This window comes from Zootoca vivipara, chromosome Z1, assembly GCF_965207765.1.
Source record: "Zootoca vivipara chromosome Z1, rZooViv2.hap1.1, whole genome shotgun sequence".
Classification (NCBI taxonomy): domain Eukaryota; kingdom Metazoa; phylum Chordata; class Lepidosauria; order Squamata; family Lacertidae; genus Zootoca; species Zootoca vivipara.
The window spans coordinates 35691866-35716924 of record NC_142583.1 but is presented as its reverse complement, the minus strand read 5'-3'; the positions used below and the strand labels follow the sequence as shown (position 1 = coordinate 35716924).

At 40.9% G+C, this 25059-nt stretch overlaps 1 protein-coding gene and 1 long non-coding RNA gene across 4 annotated transcripts in view; one reads left to right on the top strand and one right to left on the bottom strand.

Moving 5' to 3' along the window:
* MND1 (meiotic nuclear divisions 1) overlaps positions 1-21907 on the top strand; it is a 35482-nt gene extending 13575 nt beyond the window's left edge. Inside the window, exons 1-5 of one of the 2 annotated variants that reach the window (XM_088660242.1) lie at positions 8164-9047; positions 10220-10294; positions 11111-11225; positions 20132-20176; positions 21674-21907. In XM_088660242.1, the coding sequence (XP_088516368.1) occupies positions 8886-9047; positions 10220-10294; positions 11111-11225; positions 20132-20176; positions 21674-21780 (504 nt within the window). In that variant the 5' untranslated portion in view covers positions 8164-8885 and the 3' untranslated portion in view covers positions 21781-21907. Of the gene's footprint in view, positions 1-8163; positions 9048-10219; positions 10295-11110; positions 11226-20131; positions 20177-21673 lie in introns of those variants that run through there. The other variant, XM_035113364.3, reaches the window with a different exon arrangement.
* LOC148687337 (uncharacterized) lies at positions 15509-24301 on the bottom strand. 2 transcript variants are annotated; one of them, XR_015947719.1, is made up of 3 exons: positions 24215-24301; positions 18703-18807; positions 15509-15906 (listed from the first exon to the last, which is right to left on the bottom strand). It is a non-coding gene; the product is annotated as an uncharacterized LOC148687337 (long non-coding RNA). The 2 variants fall into 2 exon arrangements; XR_015947718.1 differs by lacking the exon at positions 24215-24301 and having other exon boundaries at positions 18703-18827.
* Positions 24302-25059: the final 758 nt, after the last annotated feature.

Here is a 25059-nt window from a genome sequence, read left to right as displayed (position 1 = left end):
TTTTTAACTACGCGAACTGTAGCTTCCGCGAAAAACAACGCTTTGTTTACAAACACTACTGTTTTGCAAAGAGGCAGCGCGCGCCAGGGAGGAGGGAGGGGAATGGAGAAGACAGGGTACCTGCGCAGTAGCGCACAAATGAAGCCGACGCCGCAAAGCCTCTTGGGGAGGTGAGCGTTAGTAGAATGCGCACGCTGCCTCTTTGCAAAACAGTAGTGTTTGTAAAGCGCCACCTAACAGCATACAGCAGAACTACTGCCTATATCTAATTCTAGTTTTGCGCTAGACTCTGCTCATGCAGGAAGCGGCCAAAACAAAAAATCTGTTATCTTACGAAATATATTTAATATATTTTTTTATTCTAATAGCATCTTGCGGACCCCTCTGGCATAGCTCGCGGACCCCTGGGGGTCCCCGGACCACCTGTTGGGAACCACTGCTGTAGACGATTGGCCACTGTGAGAACTGGATACTGGACTAGATGGTGCCATTGGTTTAATCCAGCAAGGCTCTTCTTCTGTTCCCTTAACGATCTTGCATGCTTTCAGATGTGTGGGGATAGGGCAGGCATAGGCAGACTCGGCCCTCCAGATGTTTTGGGACTACAACTCCCATCATCCCTGACCACTGGTCCTGTTAGCTAGGGATGATGGGAGTTGTAGTCCCAAAACATCTGGAGGGCCGAGTTTGCCTATGCCTGGGATAGGGTACCAACCGTGGGGTGTCAAGGCTAAACATTCTTTAATGTTGGAGAATATAAATGCGACAGGTGCTTTTTAAATACGTGGCAAATCCATTTATTCATTACTTTGTATATGCTTCAAAATATTTAATTTAATTTAACAGAACAGGACTAGGTACTCAGCTATTAGTTTCAGGAGGTTGTTGATCAGCCTGATCAGCTATAGCTTCAAGAGTAAATGTTCCACCCAATGTGTCATTGTTGTTTTAATATTGCTGTTTCTCTTGATTAAAGGTTTCCTTAAGCTCCTGCAAAACCTGTATTAGAGTCATGCATATAGGATTTGTTCATTGTGAATAGTGGAGATGTGTTAGAACAGTTGGCCACCCCCACCTACCTCCGTTATCCTGCAGAGTTCAAGAAGACAGGACTGTTATAACATTTCTTAAGCATGGTTTTATCTGGTTACATAAGGTTTAAGGTATACCTATTAGTTACTAGTGTGTAGGAGGTTATTGTCATAATATTTATATGCGGGCTGTAACAAAGCCTTATACAAAAAGAATTTTACAACTGGTGTTGCCTGCAGGCTCACAATGTAATTCTTCAGAAAAGTAACTTAATTGTGTGCCTCATTTGAGTATGGGTTACAGGATCATAAAATATTCTAATGAGATGTCAGTGATTGTGTTATTTTCTATTTGATGCTTATTGGATTTACGGCACAGGTGTCCCCAAAGATTCCGTTGTTGCAGCTTTTATTATTTGCCACTTCTTTCCATAAACAACATGCTGTACAGAACACAGAAAGCAATCTAGTCTCTACTCATAGGGCACTGCTTAAAGGACAGAAAAAGGAACTCTTCTTAGGAGTAGGGACAGCTGGAGTGAGAGTTTAAAGCAGGCATCCCCAAACCTCGGCCCTCCAGATGTTTTGGACTACAATTCCCATCATCCCTGACCACTGGTCCTGTTAGCTAGGGATCATGGGAGTTGTAGGCCAAAACATCTGAAGGGCCGCAGTTTGGGGATGCCTGGTTTAAAGCAATGCATGTTGACATAACAAGGAACCTAGTATGCTGGTTGTGTCTTTATTGAAGTGTGCTGTCATAGTAAATTGATATCAGAATAAATGTCAGTTGATAACCAGTTTCTATAATTAGGCATGCTTAAATTACCCTCCTTCTCCCAGGTTAATTTGGAATGGGCTCTGGTAAAACAATTTATTTTTTTAAAAATCAGGAAATAGGAACCTGAGCTAGAATAAAATTACCTGGTGCTGAAATGACAGCAAAATAAACTCAAAGTACCACCACTAAAAAGGGTCTTATACCAATTGTCATCCATTGGTGGCACCTGGAAAAGGACATCAGTAATAATAATAATATAATAATTTATTTATTTATTTATTTATTTCCCACCCATCTGGTTGCATTTCCCCAGCCACTCTGGGTGGCCCCCAACAGAATATTAAAAATACACTAAAACATCAAACATTAAAAACTTTGCTAAACAGAAGATTAGGTGGAGACAGGTGATCTTTCAGGTACCTTAGTCACATGGGCAGCTGCTTTATACGGAATCAGACCTATTAGTCTCTCTAGATCAGGCATGTCAAATTCCCAAGAGATTGTGATCTACTCCTACTATAAAAAAACTGGCAGTGATCTACCCATTGGATTGACCAAAGTTATTGAGGTTTTTCGGGGGAGGAGGACCCAAAGTAGTAGAGCTTTTTTGGAGGGAGACAAAGTTGTTGACCTTTTGGGGGGGGGGCAATTGATTTGGATCACACAATCAACCAGGGTTGCCCCACGATCAACCGATAAATCACAATCGACCGGTTGGACATGCCTGCTCTAGATCAATATTGCTTGTATTGATGTTGCAATTTCATCCAGAAGACATTCCCAGCCCTACTTGAAGTTGCAGGTGAATAAACCAGGAACCTTTGCATGGAAAGCCGATGTTTTATCACTGACCTATGGCCCTTCCCCAAAGCATTAAAGGTCAAAGCTAGTTTGTTAAATTGGGCCTGGAAGTGGAGTGGAAGTAGTGAAGTTGACAAATATTCTTACTTTCCAGCTCTATTTTGAAATAATTGAAGTTTGTCAACAGCCTTCAAAGGTAGTCCCACCTGCAATGCAATGCAGTAGTCCAAACAGGAGCTTGGAAGAGTCTTGCAGCATTGTCTCTATGCTGTCCTATAACACTGGTGCAAAATCTCAAGCACCAGAATTCCTGACAACACTAGTAAACACCCAGGAGCCATTGGAGGTACATTTTGCAGAGGTTCAGGCACATGAGATGCTGCTGCTGTGCACAGGGCCTTGGGATGTAGGAAAATATGGAAATGCTATTTAGTGGGCTAAATAGCTGGGAGAGCTGCAGACTTGGCAAACCAAACTGGGCCTAAACTACAGAGAAGGTTTCAAACTGGCTCCAAGGAGTTTGGGGGTGTGGGGCTGAAATATTTAAACTCCCAAGTTTCTGGTCAGAGATTCCCTTACCTCATTTTGCCCTGATGTGCAAGCTTTCAACAAACGGAATCATTTTCGTAAGGATGTTTTCAAACATGTGATCTTGCAGTTTTCAATCAGAAGTGGCAGTCCAAAAAGGACTGCACAATATGCAAAAAGGTTTTCCTACATTTGAATTGGGCCTTAATATTCTGCTTGGCATACCAACAAATTTCTGTGTTGCCTTTGGTTTAGAAGATACATATGCTGAAATGTGTTTTTATCCACATGCAACCAGATTCATGCTTTATACATAGACTGGGAAGATTGACTCCCCTCAAAAGAAAGTTCTGTCGGTATTCAAATACACCCATTCAGCAACTGCTGTTATAAAACCCTACAGTTTTTTTAGCCTTTGAGGAATTGCTGAACCACACCCAGCACATTTTGGACCAGCAGTGGTGTATGACTCATCTGCACCCAACCAGGAAAACAAGACTCTCTCTCCTCCTTGGAATTTTTTAACAATATGACTAAACCAGGGTGCATTCTGATTTAGTGAAATGGCCCCCTATATTCCTGGAGAATCACAATTTTTGGACCATTATGTCCTATACCAAGCCATCTGTGATGTGGAAGGTAATAACAAAAACACCTGATTTGTATGTTTCTGGTAATCAGTGAGCCTTACTCCAGAAATATAGCACCCTATGCACCCATATTAATTGATTTACAGTACATGGAACTTTAGTTACAAAGGTGTTTTTCAAACATTTATCTTGCCTCTCTTCTCAAGAGTATTCAGAAACATTACACTTTCATTTACAGGAAACTGAGACTGAAAGTGACTAAGCTCAAATCATCTTTCCTGAGCCTGTGGCAGATGAGATTCCACCCAAGACCAGACAAAATCCAGGATTATGCTACTTTTGAATGATGACAAACTGTAATCAGTGTAGATAGATGGCCAACAGCCAAATTAGAGTAGTTTTTTAAATTTTTAATTATTATTTTTTTAAAAAGAAAACCCTACAGACCTGACCATGCCCTGTTTGGGTCTTAGAATTATACGTTGGGGTTGAATTCTAAGGTCATTTTGTGGTTCACCTCAGATGCCAAAATGTATTGTCAGTCGTTGATTTCGCACTGTTTCTGTGTTAAAAACACTCGTATCGCAGGCATACATTTTGCAGGTCAAGTTTATCCAGTCATAGCTTCTCCATGCTGGGAACAGGTTTAATTGTGGGATTTCTGCCTGCATTGTAGTTCTCAAAGCACAGGAGCTTTGCCAGGAAAAAAAAAAGGTTTGTAAGTGGAAAAGGAGGGCTGCCCCTGGGCATTTGGAGTTAACAGCGGACTGTGCCGAGGCTAGCCAGCGCATGAACAGCCTTGGGTGAACTGATTAGCTGTAGGTTTGGGGTGCAGGGTAGCAAGTACGTTTTCAGTAGAAGCAGATATACCAGTGGGGAAATGAACCATAAACGGGGATGAGATCAGGAACACTGCAGCCAAACAGTTAAAGAAACAGAGAAGACGATGCACAGGAGGGCATGGGGACACAAGCTCAAGCTAGTTGACAGCATGGCAGCTAACATTTGCGTTTGAAAGTAGCAAACCCAAGAGTATAGGAAACCTTTCTGTTTAGTTGGTCTGTAATAGTTGTAATAGGCAATTTGAGTTAGGATTGCAGAATTCCATCATGTTTGCAGCTGTCAGTATGAGCTAGAAGACATTGCTTAATTCATTCACAGTCTGTGCACAAGGGCGTACCCACCACGGGGCAAGTTAGGGCAGCTGCCCTACTCTAGAAGCAGGGCTGGTGGGCAGAGGCGGAGCACAGCCTGGCGGAGCGCAAGTTCGCCGTTCCCGCCCGCCGCGCTGCGCCCTCCCTCCAGCTCCCTGTCGCGCCCTCTGGCAAGGCCAAGCACGGCGGGGAACCAGAGAGCGCGGCGCGGCGGGCGGGAACGCTGAACTCGCGCTCCGCTGGGCTGGGCTCAGCCTCCGCCCACCAGCCCTGCTTCTAGGGAGGGGCACAGCCCGGCGGAGCGCGAGTTCGCCGTTCCCGCCCACTTTGTGGCCCCTCCCCTTCCGTGCCTTGGCCCCTCCCCTTGCCCCCCCTAGTTTTGATCATGGGTACGCCCATGTCTGTGCATTCCGGGTTGCTTGGTAGATTGGGTACCTACTTTAGAGAGACTGAGAATCCTAGAGAAGGGTGACTTCCCCTGACAAAATTCTAGCATAATATCTATTAACTGAGGTTCTACAACTGTTTACTTTGCTGCTAAAATTAAGACCTCTTGTTACTTAGACCTCTGCTCTAATGCATAGTTTCAAGAACTAGCCTGCCATCCTCAAGGTAATGGTGATGATTTTATGAATCACATTACGTATATAGATTTCAAGGTGATTTTCAATAAAAACAACTGAAATAGGTTTTAAAACGACATTCCCCCCCCCCCCGATCCAGCTGAAAAAAGGTTGTTGAAACAAAAATGTCTTCAGTTGTAAGTCTGTAACAGCTTGAGTTGGATTTACTTCTAAGGAGATGGACTGGTGACTATGGAACTCTAGCGAACAGAAAATAGCTCATCAAAATGCTAAATGGGATTTGGTGCCATGTAAAGCATGTGTTCGTGTGCATATATAAAGTTGGGGGGCAGGAGAGAAAAGCAGGTGGTAGGATTATGGACATGCAAAATCACACATGGTTGCAGTTTTTGGGTAAATGCAGTTAAAGCTCTCCTTTTTATTCTCCGCTGCCTCTTTTAAAACTGAATTGGTGTATGTAGAATTCCACAGCCAACCATCTGTCCCTCAGGCCAAGCCAGAGAGCTCATTTATGAGGCACTGAGGCTTTGCTCTGCCTTTTCAATATACAAAAATGTTCCCGTTCCAATTTTGTCTTACTATAAAAAGAAATACTTTGCCCGAATTAATTAGTTTCTCTTTGCTAGCTGTAAGGTTTTCTAACTGGCAAAGCAAAATACACACACACAAACACACTTTTTGCAATTGCATATATATTGCCATGAACAGAATTAATTGAATAAGAAGAGATACACTGCACTGATAAAATGATCTGTATATTAAATATATAGTTAATCAAAAGTCTTACTGCAGTTATGATAGAACCGTTAATCAAATCCAGGGTATTAATCTGGATGTTATTATCTGCTTGCTACAATTAGAGGGCAGCTGGTGTCTAAGAGTTGCTTGCAGAACTATGGGTGGTATCCAGTGTACTTGCTCCATTGCCACAAGGATTTCTGTTTGTGCAACAGGAACTTCCTTTATTTTCCTCTCTCCGTGTGCAGCCTCCCATAATCTGCTCCAGAGGCTTGAGAACCCCCAAAACAGAACAGATTTGGTGGGGGGGGGGAGACAGGGGGGAAGGTTCTGTTCTGCAGCCCATAGTTCTTGTGCTGATGAAATGAATGCACTGAATTCTTCCCAATAGATCCACACAGTTCCTTGTAAACCAAATTACATTTACCAACTAGCATTTAAATACTGAAGCCAGGTTCTTTTTTTGGAATACATAGTGATGCATTACCATTTTTAGGGCAACTGAAATGTCACAAATAGTGTGCAAGCTTTTGAGTTCTCCAGAATGCATTAGCTGGCCAGATAGAACATAGGTAAAGGTGAAGGGACCCCTGACCATTAGGTCCAGTCGTGGACGACTCTGGGGTTGCAGCGCTCATCTTGCTTTACTGGCTGAGGGAGCCGGCATACAGCTTCCGGGTCATGTGGCCAGAGCAGCGCACGGAAATGCCATTTACCTTCCTGCCAGAGCAGTACCTATTTATCTACTTGCACTTTGACGTGCTTTCGAACTGCTAGGTTGGCAGGAGCTGGGACCGAGCAACGGGAGCTCACCCCATCGCAGGAATTCAAACCACCGACCTTCTGATCGGCAAGCCCTGGGCTCAGTGGTTTAACCCACAGCGGCATAAACAGAAGCAAATGGTTGAGGGATTTTGACTGACACTGAAGTCATGGAGTCTGCTGGAAAGAGAAAGTAGCAGCGGACATGAAAATGAAACTTTTAGATGCTATTTGGGTTGCACCAAGACTTGTTGCATGTGTCCTTTCTTGCTGCTGCTGGAATTCCAGGACGCAAGCCAGAGTCTGGCTTGTTGTGACATTGGAACCTGGGCTTGTGGTTTGTTTCCCCCAAACAATCCACAAACATTAAGCCAAGAACAAACCTTGGCGACGTTCATGGTTTATTTGGATAGAAACAAACTAGGAGTACGTTTGGACATCATGATAAACCGGATTCTGGCTTGTTTCCCTGTGATGTTCACTTTAAACCAGTTTGCTTTATCTGTGGTTTAGACTTAATGTGTAAACCAGGCTACTAACATTTCCCCGTTCCTGAGGATGTGGCTAGATTCATGGCATAACAGTCAGTTTTTAAATTTTATTTCTATGATGTATGCATGTCTTTCTAGATAGCAGGTGTGCAAACCGTTATAAATTGTTAAGAACATAGGATTTGTATGGTGGTTAGAACCAGTCCTTTTCTTCTAGAAAAAAGGTGCTAGTACTCACCATGAAGTTGTTACAATAAATGCCACACTTTTAACCAGGAAAAATGTACCTCTGCTGCTAGTACAAATAGTGGTATAAAACATGCAATATGTGGGCGACACACAATAATCTCCAAATTAAGCCCCAGAGACTTACAAACTACCAAATCTGAAAGGGACTGTTGATATCTGATTCCAATGATTTTTTCAAATGTTTGACTCAGTCTAAATGTCCAATTCAAATATGTTTTATAATATTTAACTCAGTCCAAAGGAAATCAAAAGACTGAGTTAAATATTATAAAACCTATTTGAATTAGACATTTAGACTGAGTCAAACATTTGAAAAATTCATTGGAATCAGATATCAACAGTTCCTTTCAGATTTGGTAGTTTGTAAGTCTCTGGGGCTTTCCCATAAAGTTTTGTATTTTTCTCAGAAGTTTTGATAAATAATGTATGATGAATAATGCATAATTAATTTGGAGATTATTGTGTGTCGCCCACGTGTTGCATGTTTTATACCACACTTTTAACCAGAGATTTTCTTTTAGGGGGGAGTGCTGGGACTGTGTACCCTTGAGTACCCCCTGGAGAAAAAAGCACTGGTCAGAACTCAGCTGTGATTACTTTAGCATTGCAGTTTGTGTGTGTTTAATTATGTCCTTATGCCATATTTACATTGTTTTCCTGGCTATAAAATATTAAGTGTGTTACAGCTTTAAAAGGTCATTATAGCAGGGAATACTTTTCAGTGGCTGCATTTAAAGGACATTGGTTTGAATTCTAGCCAGTGCATATTTTCTGATTAGGGCTTGCATTTGTGTGAGCAACACCATGGTCGTAAACATGGCTATCTGGGAGAAAGGGTCATTGATTTCATCACAACTTTTTTCTTCTAATATGTGTTCTTAGCACTGCAGTGAGGTTTGTAGAAACTTTTCTACTACAGTGGTACCTTGGTTGCCAAACGGCTTGGCTCCTGAACAAATCGGCACCTGAACGCCACCAACCTGGAAGTAAGTGTTCTGGCTTGCGAACGTTTTTTGGAAGCCGAACTTCTGATGCGGTTTCCGTGGCTTCTGAGGCCAATTGGAAGCCGTGCCTTGGTTTTCGAACCGTTCCAGGAGTCGAACGGATTAAGTTCGACAACCAAGGTATCACTGTACTACTAAACAGAGTTGTAAAACAAGTTTAAGGGAAGATTTCATGTTAGTCTGCTTTAAAGTTTTGGAATCTGGAACGTGGGGATCTGAGTTTCTGCATTTGACTGGAAAAAAACAGGAGATGAGGTCTGCAAATCTTTGCAGTGGAAGGACACCTTTTTTAAAAAGCTTCACCATAAAAGGCGATGTGGATAGAGTGGGAGCTGTAAGTACTTGTCAGTGAGTCAACAAAAGAGAACCTTAGCAATGTCATTTGAATAATGTGTTGTGAACTGTTCTTAGTCTTGTGCTGGAAGAATGAATCTGAAAAAGTGCTATGTAAGCAGGATTTCTGGAGACCTTAGAAACACAATAGCCTCTGCATTATAAGTATTATAAGCACTATATTTTGTTGATAATTGAATTGCTGGGCAACTTAGGAGCATGTAAGGTTACTGCTTAGCCAATGGTGCTTTTTTGACTAGCTGCTAATAAACCATGAACGTGCATTGGAAGGAATCCCCTCTAGTCTTTTTTTTAATGTTGGAAAGAGTAAGTATATTCACATGAACTTTACTTGAATTCATAATAAATATAGTTGCTGTTCATTTCATTAAACCCTGTCTGTCTTTGTTGCATGGTATCTGGAAGGCCTGCACAGCTTGACACCCACCAGCTGTTTATGGCGACCTTTCAGTGGTTTCATAAACCACCTTGATGCAATTTTGAAGATACAATAGCAAGAAGTTTAAAAGCTCACTGGCCCCAGTACATGGCTGGTGGGTTGTATTCAGCTTGGTTATTCAGTTGTTGTACCCCTTTGGTATGTAGGTATTTGTTTCATCCAGAACAAATGAGTTGCTTCAGTGTAGCAGATACGTCATATCCATAAATGGATATATGTGCAAATTTCACATCGGGGAGAGGCACTTGCGGTCTGAAGTGCTACAGTCCAGAATTAGATTTCCTTCCTCGTCTGCTGTTTGTGAAAACTAGGCCAAAATACGGAAACTGATCTATAAGAAATGAAGTGCTCCTCAAGCTCTAGGATGGGTGTTTGGAATTTGGGATTATCTAGTCTTGTTTCTTGACACTAGGTGTGGATCAAATTAGCCCATTTAATACCCCTGCCTTTTCCCTTAGGAGGGTGTAAAAAGAAGTTGGTCATGTTCCCTGTACCCTATTTTGCTATTTAAAATGCTTCAAGATTAAAGAGAGTTTATGAAATAGTCACGTCTTGGTCAGAATCCTGATTTATCACTGAAGGATAGGCCTGTAGCAGACTTACTCTGTTATTTCTTAAGCTGAAAAATTGTAACTGTACAGTCAAATATAAAGATGGAAGAGGTTTTTACTAAAAATAAATTGTTTTGAGTTCTGTTTCTTCTCTTCCTTCAGTTCTCAGAATATAGCCAAAAGAAAAAAAGCTTACAAGAAGCCATTGAGAAATCAAAAATGGGGCGCCAAGACACTGTAAGTTTTACTGAATCTGAAATATCCACAATAAATCATAATCTGAAAACTTTGGGATGTTAAAGGTGGAAGCCATTCTTTAAATTGGGGTGCATTTGTGGCAGCAGGTGGCGTAGGCAAAACCCCTCTTGAAAAGCACCTTTGCAGTAGCTCTGATATTTGTGTATTATATTGGGGGCAGAAGCATAGGAATAAAGAAAAAAAAGGTCTTATATTGATCTTGTTCTTTTAAAAAAATGCTTTTCTTAGGGCTTGCTGCACTTCCAAATAAATGTTAAACATTCAGGGTGGGACATGCCTACTTCTGCACCAGAACATTTTCACAACTATGATGTTCTTAGATGCTATTTCAATGTTGCTGGCAAATGCAGCAGTATAATACAGTACAATCATGCCTTGCGTTGGTTAGGGTGGGGTTAGGTTGGGGTTGGCACATATATGCAAAATCATGTACAGTATACCTGAACCACCCCTGTGTGACCATCTGGAAGTCTCTTTCTGTGCTGGGAAAACCCAGCTCAAAAGGAGCTTTTAAGCTTTCCACCTTTGGGATTTCAGGGATTTAAGCCATGCAAGGTTGAAATCACACAAGTTAATCACACATAAAATACAACCCTACTGTACTGAAAACTGCTCAAACTTTTTACAGGCAATGCCACTTAGCCCAAATATGCATCAGTATAAAGTCTGTTTCGTTGAATCAGTGTCATAGCTCTAGATCTGGTGCTTGCATCTTTAGAGAGAAAAGAGGGTAGCACGAAACACTTTCCTTGTAATTGACACCTTTTAAGAATACTGGTTAATTTTTTAACACAGGCAGAACGTGCTGCACTCATAAAGGAACTTACTGCCCTTCGTCAGAAGAGAGACCAACTAAAGGCAGAAATAGATAAATACAAAGAATGTGATCCGGATATTGTTGAAGAAATCCGTAAGTTGTGTCTAGAGTTATTTTACCACACTGTATAGTTACTGAAATTTTGGAACATATCAGGTGTGTCGACTGAAACCTCAGTCATTAGCAAAACTTTTTAATAACTCAGTTAGCTTGTCAATGGCAGGGGAAACTAATGTCTAGATAAGGGGTGGGTAACCTTTCTTAGCCCAAGTTCTGCATTGCGGGTTGGCCACCCCTCCAGTGGTGATCACGACTGCCAGCACGTGCTCACTTGCACATGTGCACACATGTTCACCAGGCAGTCAGTCAGATGCACATGCACACGCAGCAGAGCAGAGGGCTTGTTTAGGAAATAAGTGTGATATTGTTGGCTGCCTATCAGCACTACTTCCTGTTTTCTAAGTACCTCTAAGACCTTCTAACAATGGCACCACACCAGGGTGAGAAGTGGTGATTTTCAAAGGGTAAGAAGAGGTGCCTTATTTAAAGAGGTTGGCAGGCCATTAAAAATGGCTCACCACGAGTAATCTAGATAAGTAACTTACACGTAGCTGGGTGAGAAATATTGTAGACATAGTATGAGTGGACTGTGGCATGGGAAGGGAAGGGAAAGTGCTATAGAAATGAAAATGAGATTATGTTCTGCTGGATCAAACCAAAAGTTCATTTGGTTCAGCATCTTGTTTCCCACATTGACCAGCCAGATTCTTCTAAGAAGCTCACAATCAGGATTTGAAGACCTACTGTTGCTCCCCAGCAGCTGATGTTCAGTGGCACACAGCATGTTGTCCTAACAACTGTTGGCAGATTCCATACGTTTTGTTTAATCCCCTTGAAAGCTATCTAAGCTAGTGGTCATCATCACGTCCTGTGGCAGTGAGTGCCATGAACTGCTTATGGGCTGTGTGAAGAAGTACTTTGCTTTTTTTTCTCCTGAGACTGTTGCTGATCAATTTTATTGGATGTCCACAAATGTTAGTATCATGAATGAGAGTGACAAAGTTCTCTCTTGCCACTTAATTCCTTGAATAATTTTATAACCTTATATAATATATTTCTGCTGGGTTGTCACTTAAAAATAAATAAATCTGCTCCTTAGGGTTGGGAGGAACCCCTTGAACAGATATAAGAGTTATGATTGGGGGGAAAGAGAAAACAGAAAAGTTCTGTTGTGTAGCCAAAGTATCTGCTGGTAGACCTACTTAATTGATCCTTTCCTGTTTAGTCAGTCACAACCAGTTCAGACTCTGTGAGTGTGTACATATATTTTGAACGTTTTGCTTGAATATGTGTGTGAACCACTATGGTACAGTTAGTAGAAGAGTAGATTTGGATTAAAAACCAAGATATTTCATATCTTAAACTTGTTGGGTAGTCCTAGGCAAGTCACTTTTCTTTCAGCCTAACCTGTCTTACAGGCTAGTGGTACAGATAAAAATATTGCTTTCGGTTCTTTGGGTGAAGGAGAGGAGACAAATAATAGTTACTGAATAGGAAAGCACAAGATTCATCTATCTCAGAGAAGAATTTTCTCTTTGGCACATTCCCTAATTGCCATACAGTGGTACCTTGCAAGACGAATGCCTCGCACAACGAAAAACTCGCAAGACGAAAGCGTTTTGCGATGTTTTTGGTGACTTGCAAGACGAAGTTTTCTATGGCCGTGCTTCGCAAGACGATTTTTTTGCGGTTTTTTTTTTTTGCCAAGGCACTTTGTAAGACGAAATTGTCGCAAGACGAAGCGACTCGCAGAACGAATTAATTTTGTCTTGTGAGGCATCACTGTATCTTGTTAGAGGTTTGTTTGTTTGTTTGTTTTTGTTTTGCACAACTGTTGTCTTTCTTTACTTCTGCCCATCCCTATTTTGCCTTTGCTTGTTTAGATTAGTGGCCCAAACATTCCCCCCCCCCCGTGGACCACATGAAAATTGCTGAGGGTCTTAGCGAACCATATAACAATTTTTCTGCCTGCTGTAGCAATTGTAATTCCACAGAATTGAAATGTAATACAATATAAAAAACTAAAAGAAGCAATAGAAATACAATTAGAAATCAATATGAATATTCAGGGCAATGCATATGCTGTCTCCCATCTTCAACATCCACAGGCATGCTGTGGACCACCTGAATGAAGCTTGTGGCCCACAGTTTGGGAAACCCTGGTCTGGAGGTTTAAATTTCCTCATAGCAGGAAGGTGGTAATGGTTATACACAGATGCTTCTGTATTTGGATAAACAAGTGGGGCCCAGGAACAACTTGTTGCAGCGTGAGGGGCTACAAAATTCTCCCTTATCAGAAAAAAGGCAGCTGGTGTTCCTGAATAGGAACACTTGGAAGACCTTGAAAATAAAGATCAGGTTGGCTGTCAGGTGATAGAATCTGCATCTTCAAAGTAGTACGGTTGCTCGGAGCAGGAAAGCCTCATCATTTGAAGAGGGATAGTTATCTGCATTCTCTTTCTGCCCCCACGCTGGAGATTACTCGTGTACACTTTCACACTCTTAGCTTTTTCAAAAAAATTAAAGCTGTTTTTTAAAATACATTATTATTATTATTACTTCTGCAAACCTCTCGATTCTCATGAGGATGTTGATGCCACCCTGTTGCATGTTGGTGCTGCTGTTTTGGCTACATAAGTATCGAGGTTCGAAAATGAACATCATAAATGGAGGGAATGCTGATACACACATCCTTCCTGCCAGCATGGTATGATACAGACAAAATATCCATGGTGTGATCTTCTGGACAGACACAAAGCCCATGAGTTGACCATTTAAAATGTACCTCCTGCATTGATCCAGCTTGTGAGTAAATTGGGCTGCCCTTTTGTGTGAGGGCTGCTTCCGCTTCTGCAGTGCGATAAAGTTTTTTGTGCAATGCAGATTTTGGAGGATCTCTGTTGCGACTGTGTCTTAGTTAAATCCTTGAACAAATGTCATTGTGCACATTAATTATGCATTGCCTTTGACCCAACATATGTAGAGTCCTTCTGTAAAGCTAAGGAAGTGTATAAAACAATGTCGCATCTGCCTTTACACTTAAGAACAGGGCATATTAAAGACTACTCTGCTAGCTGTGCCTTTGTGGGGCTGCATTGTTAAAGCATTAGATCTTTGTGAACTGTTTTTTTTTTATTAAAAAAAATTAAAGAAATCTGTCAAGTCCCATCAATGCAGGCTTCCCATGTCCCTTATGGAAAGGTCAGACTGTCAAATCTCATCAGTACAGAAGTACTGTCTCTCCCGAAAGTGTCTGATAGGGTTTGTCAGGACTATGTAACAAAAGACTTCTGTCAACTCCACACAAATACATTGTCTACAACCATACGCTAGGCTTAGTTGTACTGCCCACACACCATTGACCTATTTGGGGTTTCTTTCTCTCTCTTGAATTAAAAGAGCTTTTTGCTCATAACTCAGCTCCACAGTCAGCACTAGAAGATGGGCTGAAAATCTGCTGTTTGCAGTTTGAGCCTCTTCCCCCACCACTGCAGTTCCCAGTCGTCTTCACGTAGCCGCCTCTCAGATTTTTCTGTTGTATGGAGAGCAGAACAACTGGACAGAGAGCATAAGTTGGCTTTGCCTCTTGGTCATCCCTAAAATGGAGGAGGGCAGGAAGAAAGGTCTTTCCTGGTCTTGTCAGGAATGATGGGGGTTGTAGTCCAACAACATCTGGAGGGCCACACGTTCCACATCCCTGATCTAGCCATTGCATGATTTATGACTGCACTTGTCATTGTCAAAGAATTTAGCATCCAAAAATAGTGGTTTTTTATTTTTAAAGGTTCCTATTTCGCAGGTGGCATTGTGGTCTAAACCACAGAGCCTAGGGCTTGCTGATCGGAAGGTCGGCGGTTTAAATCCCTGTGATGGGGTGAGCTCCCGTTGCTCAGTCCCTGCTCCTGCCAACCTAGCAGTTCGAAAGCACGCCAAAGTGCAAGTAGATAAATAGCTTCCGGCGGGAAGGTAAATGGCCTTTCCATGCACTGCTCTGGTTCGCCAGAAGCGGCTTAGTCATGCTAGCCACATGACCCAGAAGCTGTACGCCAGCTCCCTCGGCCAGTAAAGCAAGATGAGCGCCACAACCCCAGAGTTGACCGCGACTGGAACTAACGGTCAGAGGTCCCTTTACCTTTACCTATTTCCTGTGTAAAGATAAAGTTATGTGCATGTTTAGTGACGTGTTAGTAGTCAGAGTAGGTCTTTTCAGTTTGTTGTTTTCATGCCATTGTAGAATGATGCAAAACATATTTGCATATATTGGCATGGTCTGCCTATTTCTTTTTCCTGTAACAGAATTTGACCCTGATGCAGAATTTAGTCATTTCTTTATTTTAACATAGCTTTGATATTTAAGAGACTTTGTGCTTCACCCAGCTACCAAAAGGATAGAGTTAACATCACATTTGAGTAATATAAGATGTATGTAGCCTAATATATAACAGAAATAAACTGCAGGCACTTAAGACCCCAGATTACAAAATCCTGTACTGTTGTAACTATCCGAATGTGTGCAAACAGGCCTCACTGCGGATTGGCATAGAAAGTTGATTCCTTCTTAAGCAGAGTATGTCTCAAGCGTCTGTGGAGTCTTGAAAGAGCTCTCCCTTATTTGGGAGTGGTAGCCTGTGCTAGCTCTACTCCAAGTTGGACCTGTTAAAGTTGATGTATATGACTAACTTAGGTTCAGTAATTTCAGTGGATCTGAAGAACGCTGTCAAGGAAACACATTTTACATCTTTATTTTTTATTTAACAAAATGTATTACTGTAAATAGAACATCAAAGTAGTTTACAAAAAAAGGCACACCCTGAAATTGTCAATAAAAGACAAATGTATCCTTAAAGAATCAGAATATAATTGAATACTAGCTCTTAAGCTAAAAACAATTAAAACACATGCTAACTTCTACTTGTCTGGATAGGTTTGTCTGCACAATATATTTTTTTTTAGTAGAAACCAAAAATTGTGCAGCCAGGGTGCCTGTCTGATGTCAATAGGCAAAGTTTTCCAAAGTGTAGGTGCTGCCAAGCTAAAAAAAGAGAAAATATTCCAAGTGTGGAACAAGTATTATGTGGCACTTGTAACAATGCCAGTTCCTCAGATTGAAGCAGTCAAGTGGGCATATATTGAGTAAATGTATAAGTAACTGAAAGTGAAAAATGTTCTGCTCTAGAATTGCTGTAGTAATTTATCTGTTTCAGTAGTTAGTGATGGCCTGTAGAGTAGGTTATGTTTCTCATGATTTGCAGAACATTCTTTGCTTTTTACTGTAATCATCTCGCTATTTAAGTGCAAAGCATGATTCAGTAGGAGAACTGTACAGCTACAATTTTAGAGCTTCTACTCTGATTTCAAATGGTGCTGGAATACAGTCATTCCAGCCTTTGCGAGTGTCGCTGAAGTAATTGCTCAGGAATATCAGAGTAAAAATGTGAGTTAATATGTGCTATTTTAACAGTAACTAATTTGAAAGTCTCCTAGGAGATTGGACCATTGCTGGCCAAAAGAAATCCAGAAATCCTGCTTGCTGGTAGATATTTGAAACCTGATAGCTTACACTGGCTCTAGCCACTTCTTGTTTTGTAAATTTAGATACTCTTTCTATCTGAACATACTTGATGCTTTTTTCAGGGTCAAGAACTTGAGGTTCCTGTTTTCTAAAAGGTTTCATTTTACATCTTGTCAAGTTGCCTTAAAAGATGAAAGGGCCAGTATTGTTTGCAGATACTTTTGCTGAAAATTCAAATGATGCTTGGTTTTAGTAGGACGATGCAAAAACCCAGGCTGCCAAATCCTCAACGCGGGGTAATAAGGTTACTGAGGATTAAGAGTTCTATCATTGTTTATAACTGTTGATTATTGAACTTTCCCCAATATTTTCTTCTGATCTTTTACATCAACTCTACAAATCGTTTGAAACATTATCTTACTCCAAATTCTTAGATATTGCAAATTGCTTACTGCTTTGCTCACAGCAATTATCCCAGTCCAATCCCAGAATTTCCAGGTGGCGCTGTGGGTTAAACCACTGAGCCTAGGGCTTGCTGATCAGAAGGTCGGCGGTTCGAATCCCTGTGACGGGGTGAGCTCCCATTGCTCGGTCCCAGCTCCTGCCAACCTAGCAGTTCGAAAGCACGTCAAAATGCAAGTAGATAAATAGGAACTGCTACAGTGGGAAGGTAAACGGTGTTTCCGTGTGCTGCTCTGGTTCGCCAGAAGTGGCTTTGTCATGCTGGCCACATGACCTGGAAGCTATACGCCGGCTCCCTCGGCCAATAATGCGAGATGAGCGCGCAACCCCAGAGTCGGTCACGACTGGACCTAATGGTCAGGGGTCCCTTTAGTTAGTTTAAGCATGTCCAAAGTCTGTTTTGGGGGCCTAATCCAGCTTGCTGGTCAATTTAATCCGGCTTCCATGGCAGTATATGACCTGTGGTCCTACAAAAAGCTCAACAACCTCTGGGTAAAATTGTAAAAAGAAAGCTCAACAACTTTGGTCGGCCCTCACTTCATCAAATCTGGCCCTCTTTGAAAAAAGTTTGGGCACCCCTGAGTAGGAGGGTGATAGGAGTTCTAGTCTAGCAACATTTGGAGGACCAAGGCTTAGCCACATCTGGTTTACAGACAAGACCAGGATGGAGCTTAAGCCCAATGAAAAGCGGCTGTTGGGAATGAAAAATGTTCTTCCAGGCATAGGGAGAAAAGTGATGCATATAAGACAATGGTGTGTAAGGAGGGGAGAGAGCTTGTGTAAAATATAGGGAGTGAAGACTACAAAGAGATGTCACTGTTTTGGCAGCAGTATGTGAAAAGGTTTGATACTTTCCATGTCTCCACACTTGTAAGATGGCAACTAGGTAAACATAGTTAAAACTCCAGTGGCTCTTAGAACCTTATTTAGACCAGAGAGTCATGAAATCATTCAATATTTTTTCCTATTAAAGCACAGTTTGGCGTGCACCAAAAACCTCCGTGTGAAATACTTGGGGTAAAGTATTGTCTTTGTAGATGCCGCATGTCCCTAAAGACAGTTGCAGTGCATAATTATACTCTTTGTCGAATTCAGTTGTGGACCTACACTGTACCACCTTGTTATCTAATAATCACATTGAAAATAAAGGCTTACTGGGAGACTTTTTAATGTTTTGCAGCATCATTTGAAAGTATGCTTATTTTATGCCCTCTCTGAAAACTTAAAACAAGTGTGTGGGGGGGAGCTGATTCAAAAGAAAATGTTTGGGAACAAAACCAATGTTTTGAAACAAAAAGTTTGATGAGTGCAACCTTATGTTGCTTTCAACCTGCTAAAACAGTATTTTCTTATGCTCTTTATATTGGGCTTATTTTATTTATTTACTTATTTATTTATTAAAAAATTAAAATTAAAAAATTGTAGAAAGATAATCTAAACTTCCTATTTCTATGTCACAGAAAACACAAAAGGGCAGAGGCCCATTTCCATTTCCATTTCCATTGTGTTTTTTTAAGAAATAAAAAATGCACGTACCTTGTGAACCGGGCTGAGAACAGTACTTAGACTCAGAAAATGTACATTATTAGCCTTCCTCGTGTGTTTGACGGCAGCTCATTTTGCAAGTTGAGTAAGTCTTGCCTACAGTGCAAACATCATAACAATGAAATATTTTATGTTGCTTTAATTTCTCAGCGTCCCTAGAGACAAGCTGTTGGCTGTGCATTGACCAGTGCCAATAAATAATAGAGGCAAGCACTGGCAAGACAGAGGGGTGTGTGTGGGTGTGAGAAGCATGACAGCTCTTTCAGGCTTTCAGTATGGGAATCTGAGTCTGCGTCTGTATACACTCCAAAGGGGAAAAGCTGAAAGATCTGAGAGAGAGTTGTTTGCTTTGTATACAGTTCCCCACCACCATCCCGCTTCACAGTGTTTGTGGACTGATCTTAAGACTATTTTAAAAGGATTATTTGGGTACATATTTAAACTACTGTCTTGTACATTCCTTGGAGTGCTTGCCTTACTTCCACAAGTTGTCTGTTTGTACAAGTAGGCTAGTGTGTCAGCATGAGACTTACAAACCTCAGTCTAGGAGGCAGGTTCTTCAGTTATGAAAGTTGCAGTGCTTGATGTTGATAGCGACTGGTTCCCATATAATGATGGTCACTTGAAGAAATTGCCCTCATGAGTAAGGAAGATGATTTAAAAGAACATGTGAAGTGGCCCATGAGCAAGGTCACTCCAATCACTTAAAAAGAAAGAAAGAGAAATTTCACCAGGAGGTGAAAGAATCTCTAATTTGTCCATGTTTTCTTTTTGTGTGAATGTGTGGTGTGTGTGTGTGTGTGTGTGTGTGTGTGTGAGAGAGAGAGAGAGAGAGAGAGAGAGAGAGAGAGAGAGAGAGAGAGAGAGAGAAACCACATGGATTATTTCCTTTTTAAAACCGTATAATTTTCTTTGGCTGTATCAAGAGAGATGATGCAGACATTTCTAGTGATGCACCACAAAAGTCAGGTGCCAAGATTCTGGAATAGGATGTGTTGAGGGCCACAAATATGTGGTCCTAAAAGCAAATTGAGCAAGCAGGTGGGGATGTGGTCAACAGAATTGCAAGAGGATGTGAACAGTTAGATCCCAATCTTATTGAGCCCAATTTTCCCCAACCTGTGTGCGGAGCCATTTCTGGTGCGTGATAGCAGATTGCAGTTCCAAAGTTGCTATGTGGCATTTTTTAGCGTACTTGTAGAAACCACATATTTAGCATGCTGATTCGGTTTGATATAATTGTGTTAATCTTATTTGAAGGGTTTGGTGGAATAATAAGTTCAAAAGTAAAACATTTTCAAGCTGTTGCAAAATAAGAATTGTTCACAAAACTACTTTAAAATGCCATTTTAACCCCTTTAAAGCATTACATGACTAGGAATTGCTTGTATTGATTTCCTGTTGTTTCCTTTTTTTCCAGGTCAAGCAAATAAAGTAGCTAAGGAAGCAGCCAACAGATGGACTGGTGTGTCTGCATTTGCATTCCTTAGCAACATCCCTGTCCCTTTCTTGAGGAAAAATAAACTCAAGAGAAGAAGCAATCATTCATAAAACTTGCAATTTGTTAGCTCTTACCAGAGTTGCTATACAATTAATAAAATATTATTTTACTGGTTGTGTTTGCCATTGCTCAGGAAAATACTGCACATGAATGCTACTCCTCATGAATGCATTATTATAAATTTATCTCATGTGTTCTTAACAACTGGAGTCATAGCCACATATCATCATCATTTTTGTTCATTTCAAACCACTGTATATGTTAAGCAAACCCAGTCTGCAGATAACGTGCACAGTAGGAGAATTTGTTCCTTGCATTTCATTTCTGCACAGCCTATAACGGGGGGCTTTCTTTCTCTGCAAACTAGCAAAGTGCTTGACTTTCAGCCGGTAAAAGACTGATGCAGGTGAGCCTGGAGGACACAATTGTGCCTTTTAAATTTGATTCCACAGCAAATCTTAGATTACAGCAAGCTCTTCCTATTCATTTTCACCAGATATCCACGTTTATGGGGATCAACGGTACCATATAAATGGAATTTTTGCACTTCACAACTGCTTCTCATGACAGCTTGTTATCAAGTCTAAAGCAATTGATGTTTGTCTAGGATTCAGCTGCATCACTTCTTTACCCTGATAAAGTCCAGTAGAAAATAAAACATGCAAATTCCACTCACTAAATTGATCTATTGAACATGCATCACAGAAGGTGCAAAATATAACTAAATATGATGGATTGCCTTAAAGTTATCTTTTTATGATTATCTTCCAAAGCCCTTCTCCAGCTGCCCCCACCATCAGAAGTTAGGCAGGTGGCTCTTGGAGAATGGCCATTCCACTTTCTGGAATGTCCTTGCCAGGAAAGCTTAGGCAGGCATCAACTCTTTGTTTATTTTCATAGACCTTTTTAAACCACCTTCAGAGCAGCAATGCTGAAGGGCAGGATAAAAATAACAAATCTCCTTTTTTTGTTTGTTTTTTGTTGAGCTGCTCTTTGAGTGTTTGCAAGCAATGCTGTTTTAAGAACTGGATATGTGTTGACTACTAATGTGCCCTGATCACCTTCCTTATAATTTTCCCAGTTCTGTTGCAAGATCTGATACAAGTTACCACTTGACAACTCCTGTTGTGGAGAGTTTCCTCCCATCAGATGTCATGTTGGAGGTTTGAGACTGGTGAAGAATCTCTATGGGTAACATACAGACAAGTTCATGGTAACCAGTGTTAGGTGTTGCAACAGAAAAGCAGAAAAATCACTTTGAGGAAGACCTTGGCATGGAATGGTAATGTGTAGAGTGGCCCTGCTGTTTCAAACTGGCAGTGGGCCTTCTTTTAAAAAATAAAACAGAAATCCCTGATGATTGAAATTATGGAATGAACTCTCCATTCTAAAAACTTTATTTCTTGAAAACAAAAACCATTTTATTTAATGTTTTTGCCCCCACCCCTATTCTGTCCACAGATAATATCTTTGCAGCAAAATCTTGGGCCAAACGGAAGTTTGCATTTGAAGAGAGCAAAATTGACAAAACATTTGGCATTCCTGAAGACTTTGACTACATCAATTAGAAAGGTTTAGTAAGAATGGCAAGTAATTTAAAATTGTTCAAGAGATTTTGTTTTCATTCTGAAGTTTCTTTTTCTTTTACCATCATTAGTATTTTGGTTAATAAAATCTGAAAATACATTGAAAATATATATTTGCTTTCACTCTGTGACCCAGTAATTTTATCTCATAGAATCATAGAATTGCAGACTTGGAAGGGACCCCAAATGTCAACTAGTCCAACCTCCTGCAATGCAAAATGAGAGCCAATTATAATGAAGTCTATTATTAAGGTAGATGCTATAATGTCCATTTTGCTGGCTGCATTATGTCAGAAAGTGTTGTGGCCTAGGCCAAAAACGTGGGTGAGAGAGAGAAACTGGAAACCATGTTTTATCCTGGAAATAAATAAGGCGGTGAAATAAATTACATCTGTAATTAAAAGTTTTGGGGGAAGATATGAATGAACAGCTATATTCATTTCATGCAGTGCACTAGATATGCACAAAGAACAGGCAATGCAGTTAATCTCTTGATGGTTTAGTCAGTTTTCCTAAGCTATGGTCTAGGATCACTGAGCAATTTTGAAAACCCAGTGCTGCTGGGGAAAAGAAGGAGGAAGTGGGGAGAACTCCATGGGGGCTGAAGGGCATGAGCCATGCTGGCTGGCTCTTACAGAGAGACATGGGGATGGCACTTGGGATGCCTCTGAATCCAAGGCTGCACAACTGAGAAGGACAAGCCCCTTTAGATGTGAATGCTGTGAACTCACTCTTCATACACTTCAGGTATATATACAGTATGTGCGAATAAACCATACTTCCTAAAGACACTGCAGACACTGCTGTGCCTCATTTTCTCCAAAGGAAACCCAAACCCTGATTGAGTGCTAAGACCACTTGGCAGAGTTTGGGGTGGCCAGTAACAATATTTTCCTGGGATAAGCAGAAGAGGCAGTCAATTAGTAAAATGTAGCAATCACAATTCACTGACAATAGTGCGAAATAACACAAGTGCTGGAAATTATCCTCTCACCCACCATGACTGCAGTTTCAGTCATTGTAATATTGTGTTACTCGTTGATGGCCTTTCTACAAGACTTGAAATAAACAGTTGCTACACAGCTGTGGCATCTTCCTCAAGTTCCTGCTTCTCATTCATTCATTCATTCATTCACAATCCCACGGCAAACAGCACCACCTGCACTGGTTACCTGGCAGCTGCCTTTACCTGCACCTCATCTGGGTCAGCCCCCCTGCATTTCTTCCATTGATGCTACTTAGCTGGCTGGGTTTCACATGCTAGATCTGTGGAAAGAGGTTCTGGTTAGACATGTGCATACACAGCTCCCAGGCATCCGCATGTGGACAGAGTGTTGATGTGTACGCACATTTCCCAATATTATCCCCTCTTTGCAGCCCTAGTATATGAACCCAGTGGACTTTGTGATGGCAACAACAACAGGGCAAAATATAGAGAGGACTGAATGAATGGGGGAAGTCTGCCACCACAAGGCAATCAGCCATCAGGGATCTTTCTCGTTAAAATAAATAAATACAGTCTTTGTTCTTAAGAAGAAGAGTTTAGATTTGATATCCCGCTCACTACCCGAAGGAGTCTCAAAACAGCTAACATTCTCCTTTCCCTTCCTCCTCCACAACAACACTCTGTGAGGTGAGTGGGGCTTAGAGACTTCAGAGAAGTGTCACTAGCCCAAGGTCACCCAGCAGCTGCATGTGGAGGAGCGGAGACGCGATTACGAGTCTACTGCTCTTAACCACTACACCACACTTGATACACCCATCTTTGCATGTCTTGAAATGCAACATTTTAGCTGTTATTGAGAAAATGGCATCTAATCCTGAAAACCCTCAACAAGTCTCACCTCTCCCATTGACCATCTGCTGTGGCCTTGGACCAGTCAAATGTCTTTCAGCTTTAATCACCCAACTGTAACTTATCTGGCTCTGTTATTGTGAAAAATAAACAATTCAGATTCTTGATTTGCAGTGTGCTTTGTGAAATGATAAATACTAGTACTGTAATATATGTGCTTCCTTAAGAGCAAGGAGATGAAAGACATCCAAAGCGTAAACAAAACATAGTATAATATTAACTCCACTGAAACCTTAATAATGCAGTAATTCAAAATATGCGTTCTGACCACAAAAACAAAGCCGCCACCCCCCGAAGCTATTTGTTTTTTGTCTTCTTTCCCACAACTTTATGTTAACAATATGTTTTGTGCTTTTCCAAAAATCTTAACTAGTCACCTGATTTTGATGCAGATGCTAACCCTACCCTGGCAGTTACAAGGAAACTTGTTATCAATTTCATATCTTGCTTGAAAACATAAAATTACAAAACCCAGCAAAATGCTCAAAAGGTCAAAGCTAGATGTGTCTTTAATTACATTAATCATATCTAACCAAAACCATAACTATACTGCAGCCTTACCGCTTACGGAAATAATCTGTAGAACAATACAGTTTTTAAGCTTGATACAGACACAGACCATAATCCTCCAGTTGGAGCCAGGCAGCTAAAGGTACTATAAAATTCTGTGCAACAGAACTGTAGAAAGGCTGGTAAAGAGAATATATATTTCCTCTGTTGTGGCTTGGTTGCAGTATCTTCAGTTTTTATCTTACTCATAGGCATTTTCCTGTTTGACTCTTGCAACTACAGATGTGGGGGGGGGAGGGGACTAGAGTATCTCCATAATAAGTCCTCCTGCTAAAATTTCACTATATTAAAAAAAAAATGAAAAGAGAAAAGTGAAAGCAGCCCTAAATATGAAAGTCTACATGTCTTACTCAAGTCCCTTGGACAACTTCTAAAGCTATAACTTGATTTCTTGTGTTTTCAAAGTCCTGTTAATTGTTCAGGGTTTTTTTTATATACAAGTGGTTTATTTAACTCTTTTCATAGTTATCTTTCTTTCAGTTATGCACTGTCTTGTTCTTTTGTCAATTTCATATGACTAAGTTGAACAGCTGCAGCAAAATTATCCTCAAGTCCATTTGCAAGTTAAATAACAAAAGGTGAAGTGTAACTTAAGGTGTAACCACATAAGGATATCAGTCTCAAATTGATATTTACCTGAAATTTGAATTTGAAAAGTAAACTAAGACGCATAGGCATACAGAACATGATGTATCCAAAATGATGCTGTGATCTGTTCTTGTGCTGGGTGTGTGTGTGTGGTTTGCAGGGTTAATTGGGAGATATTTCATTGGTACTCTGATATCTTTTAATCCAAATATTGGTGCTTTTGCATCCCTAAATCAAGTCCTTGCACC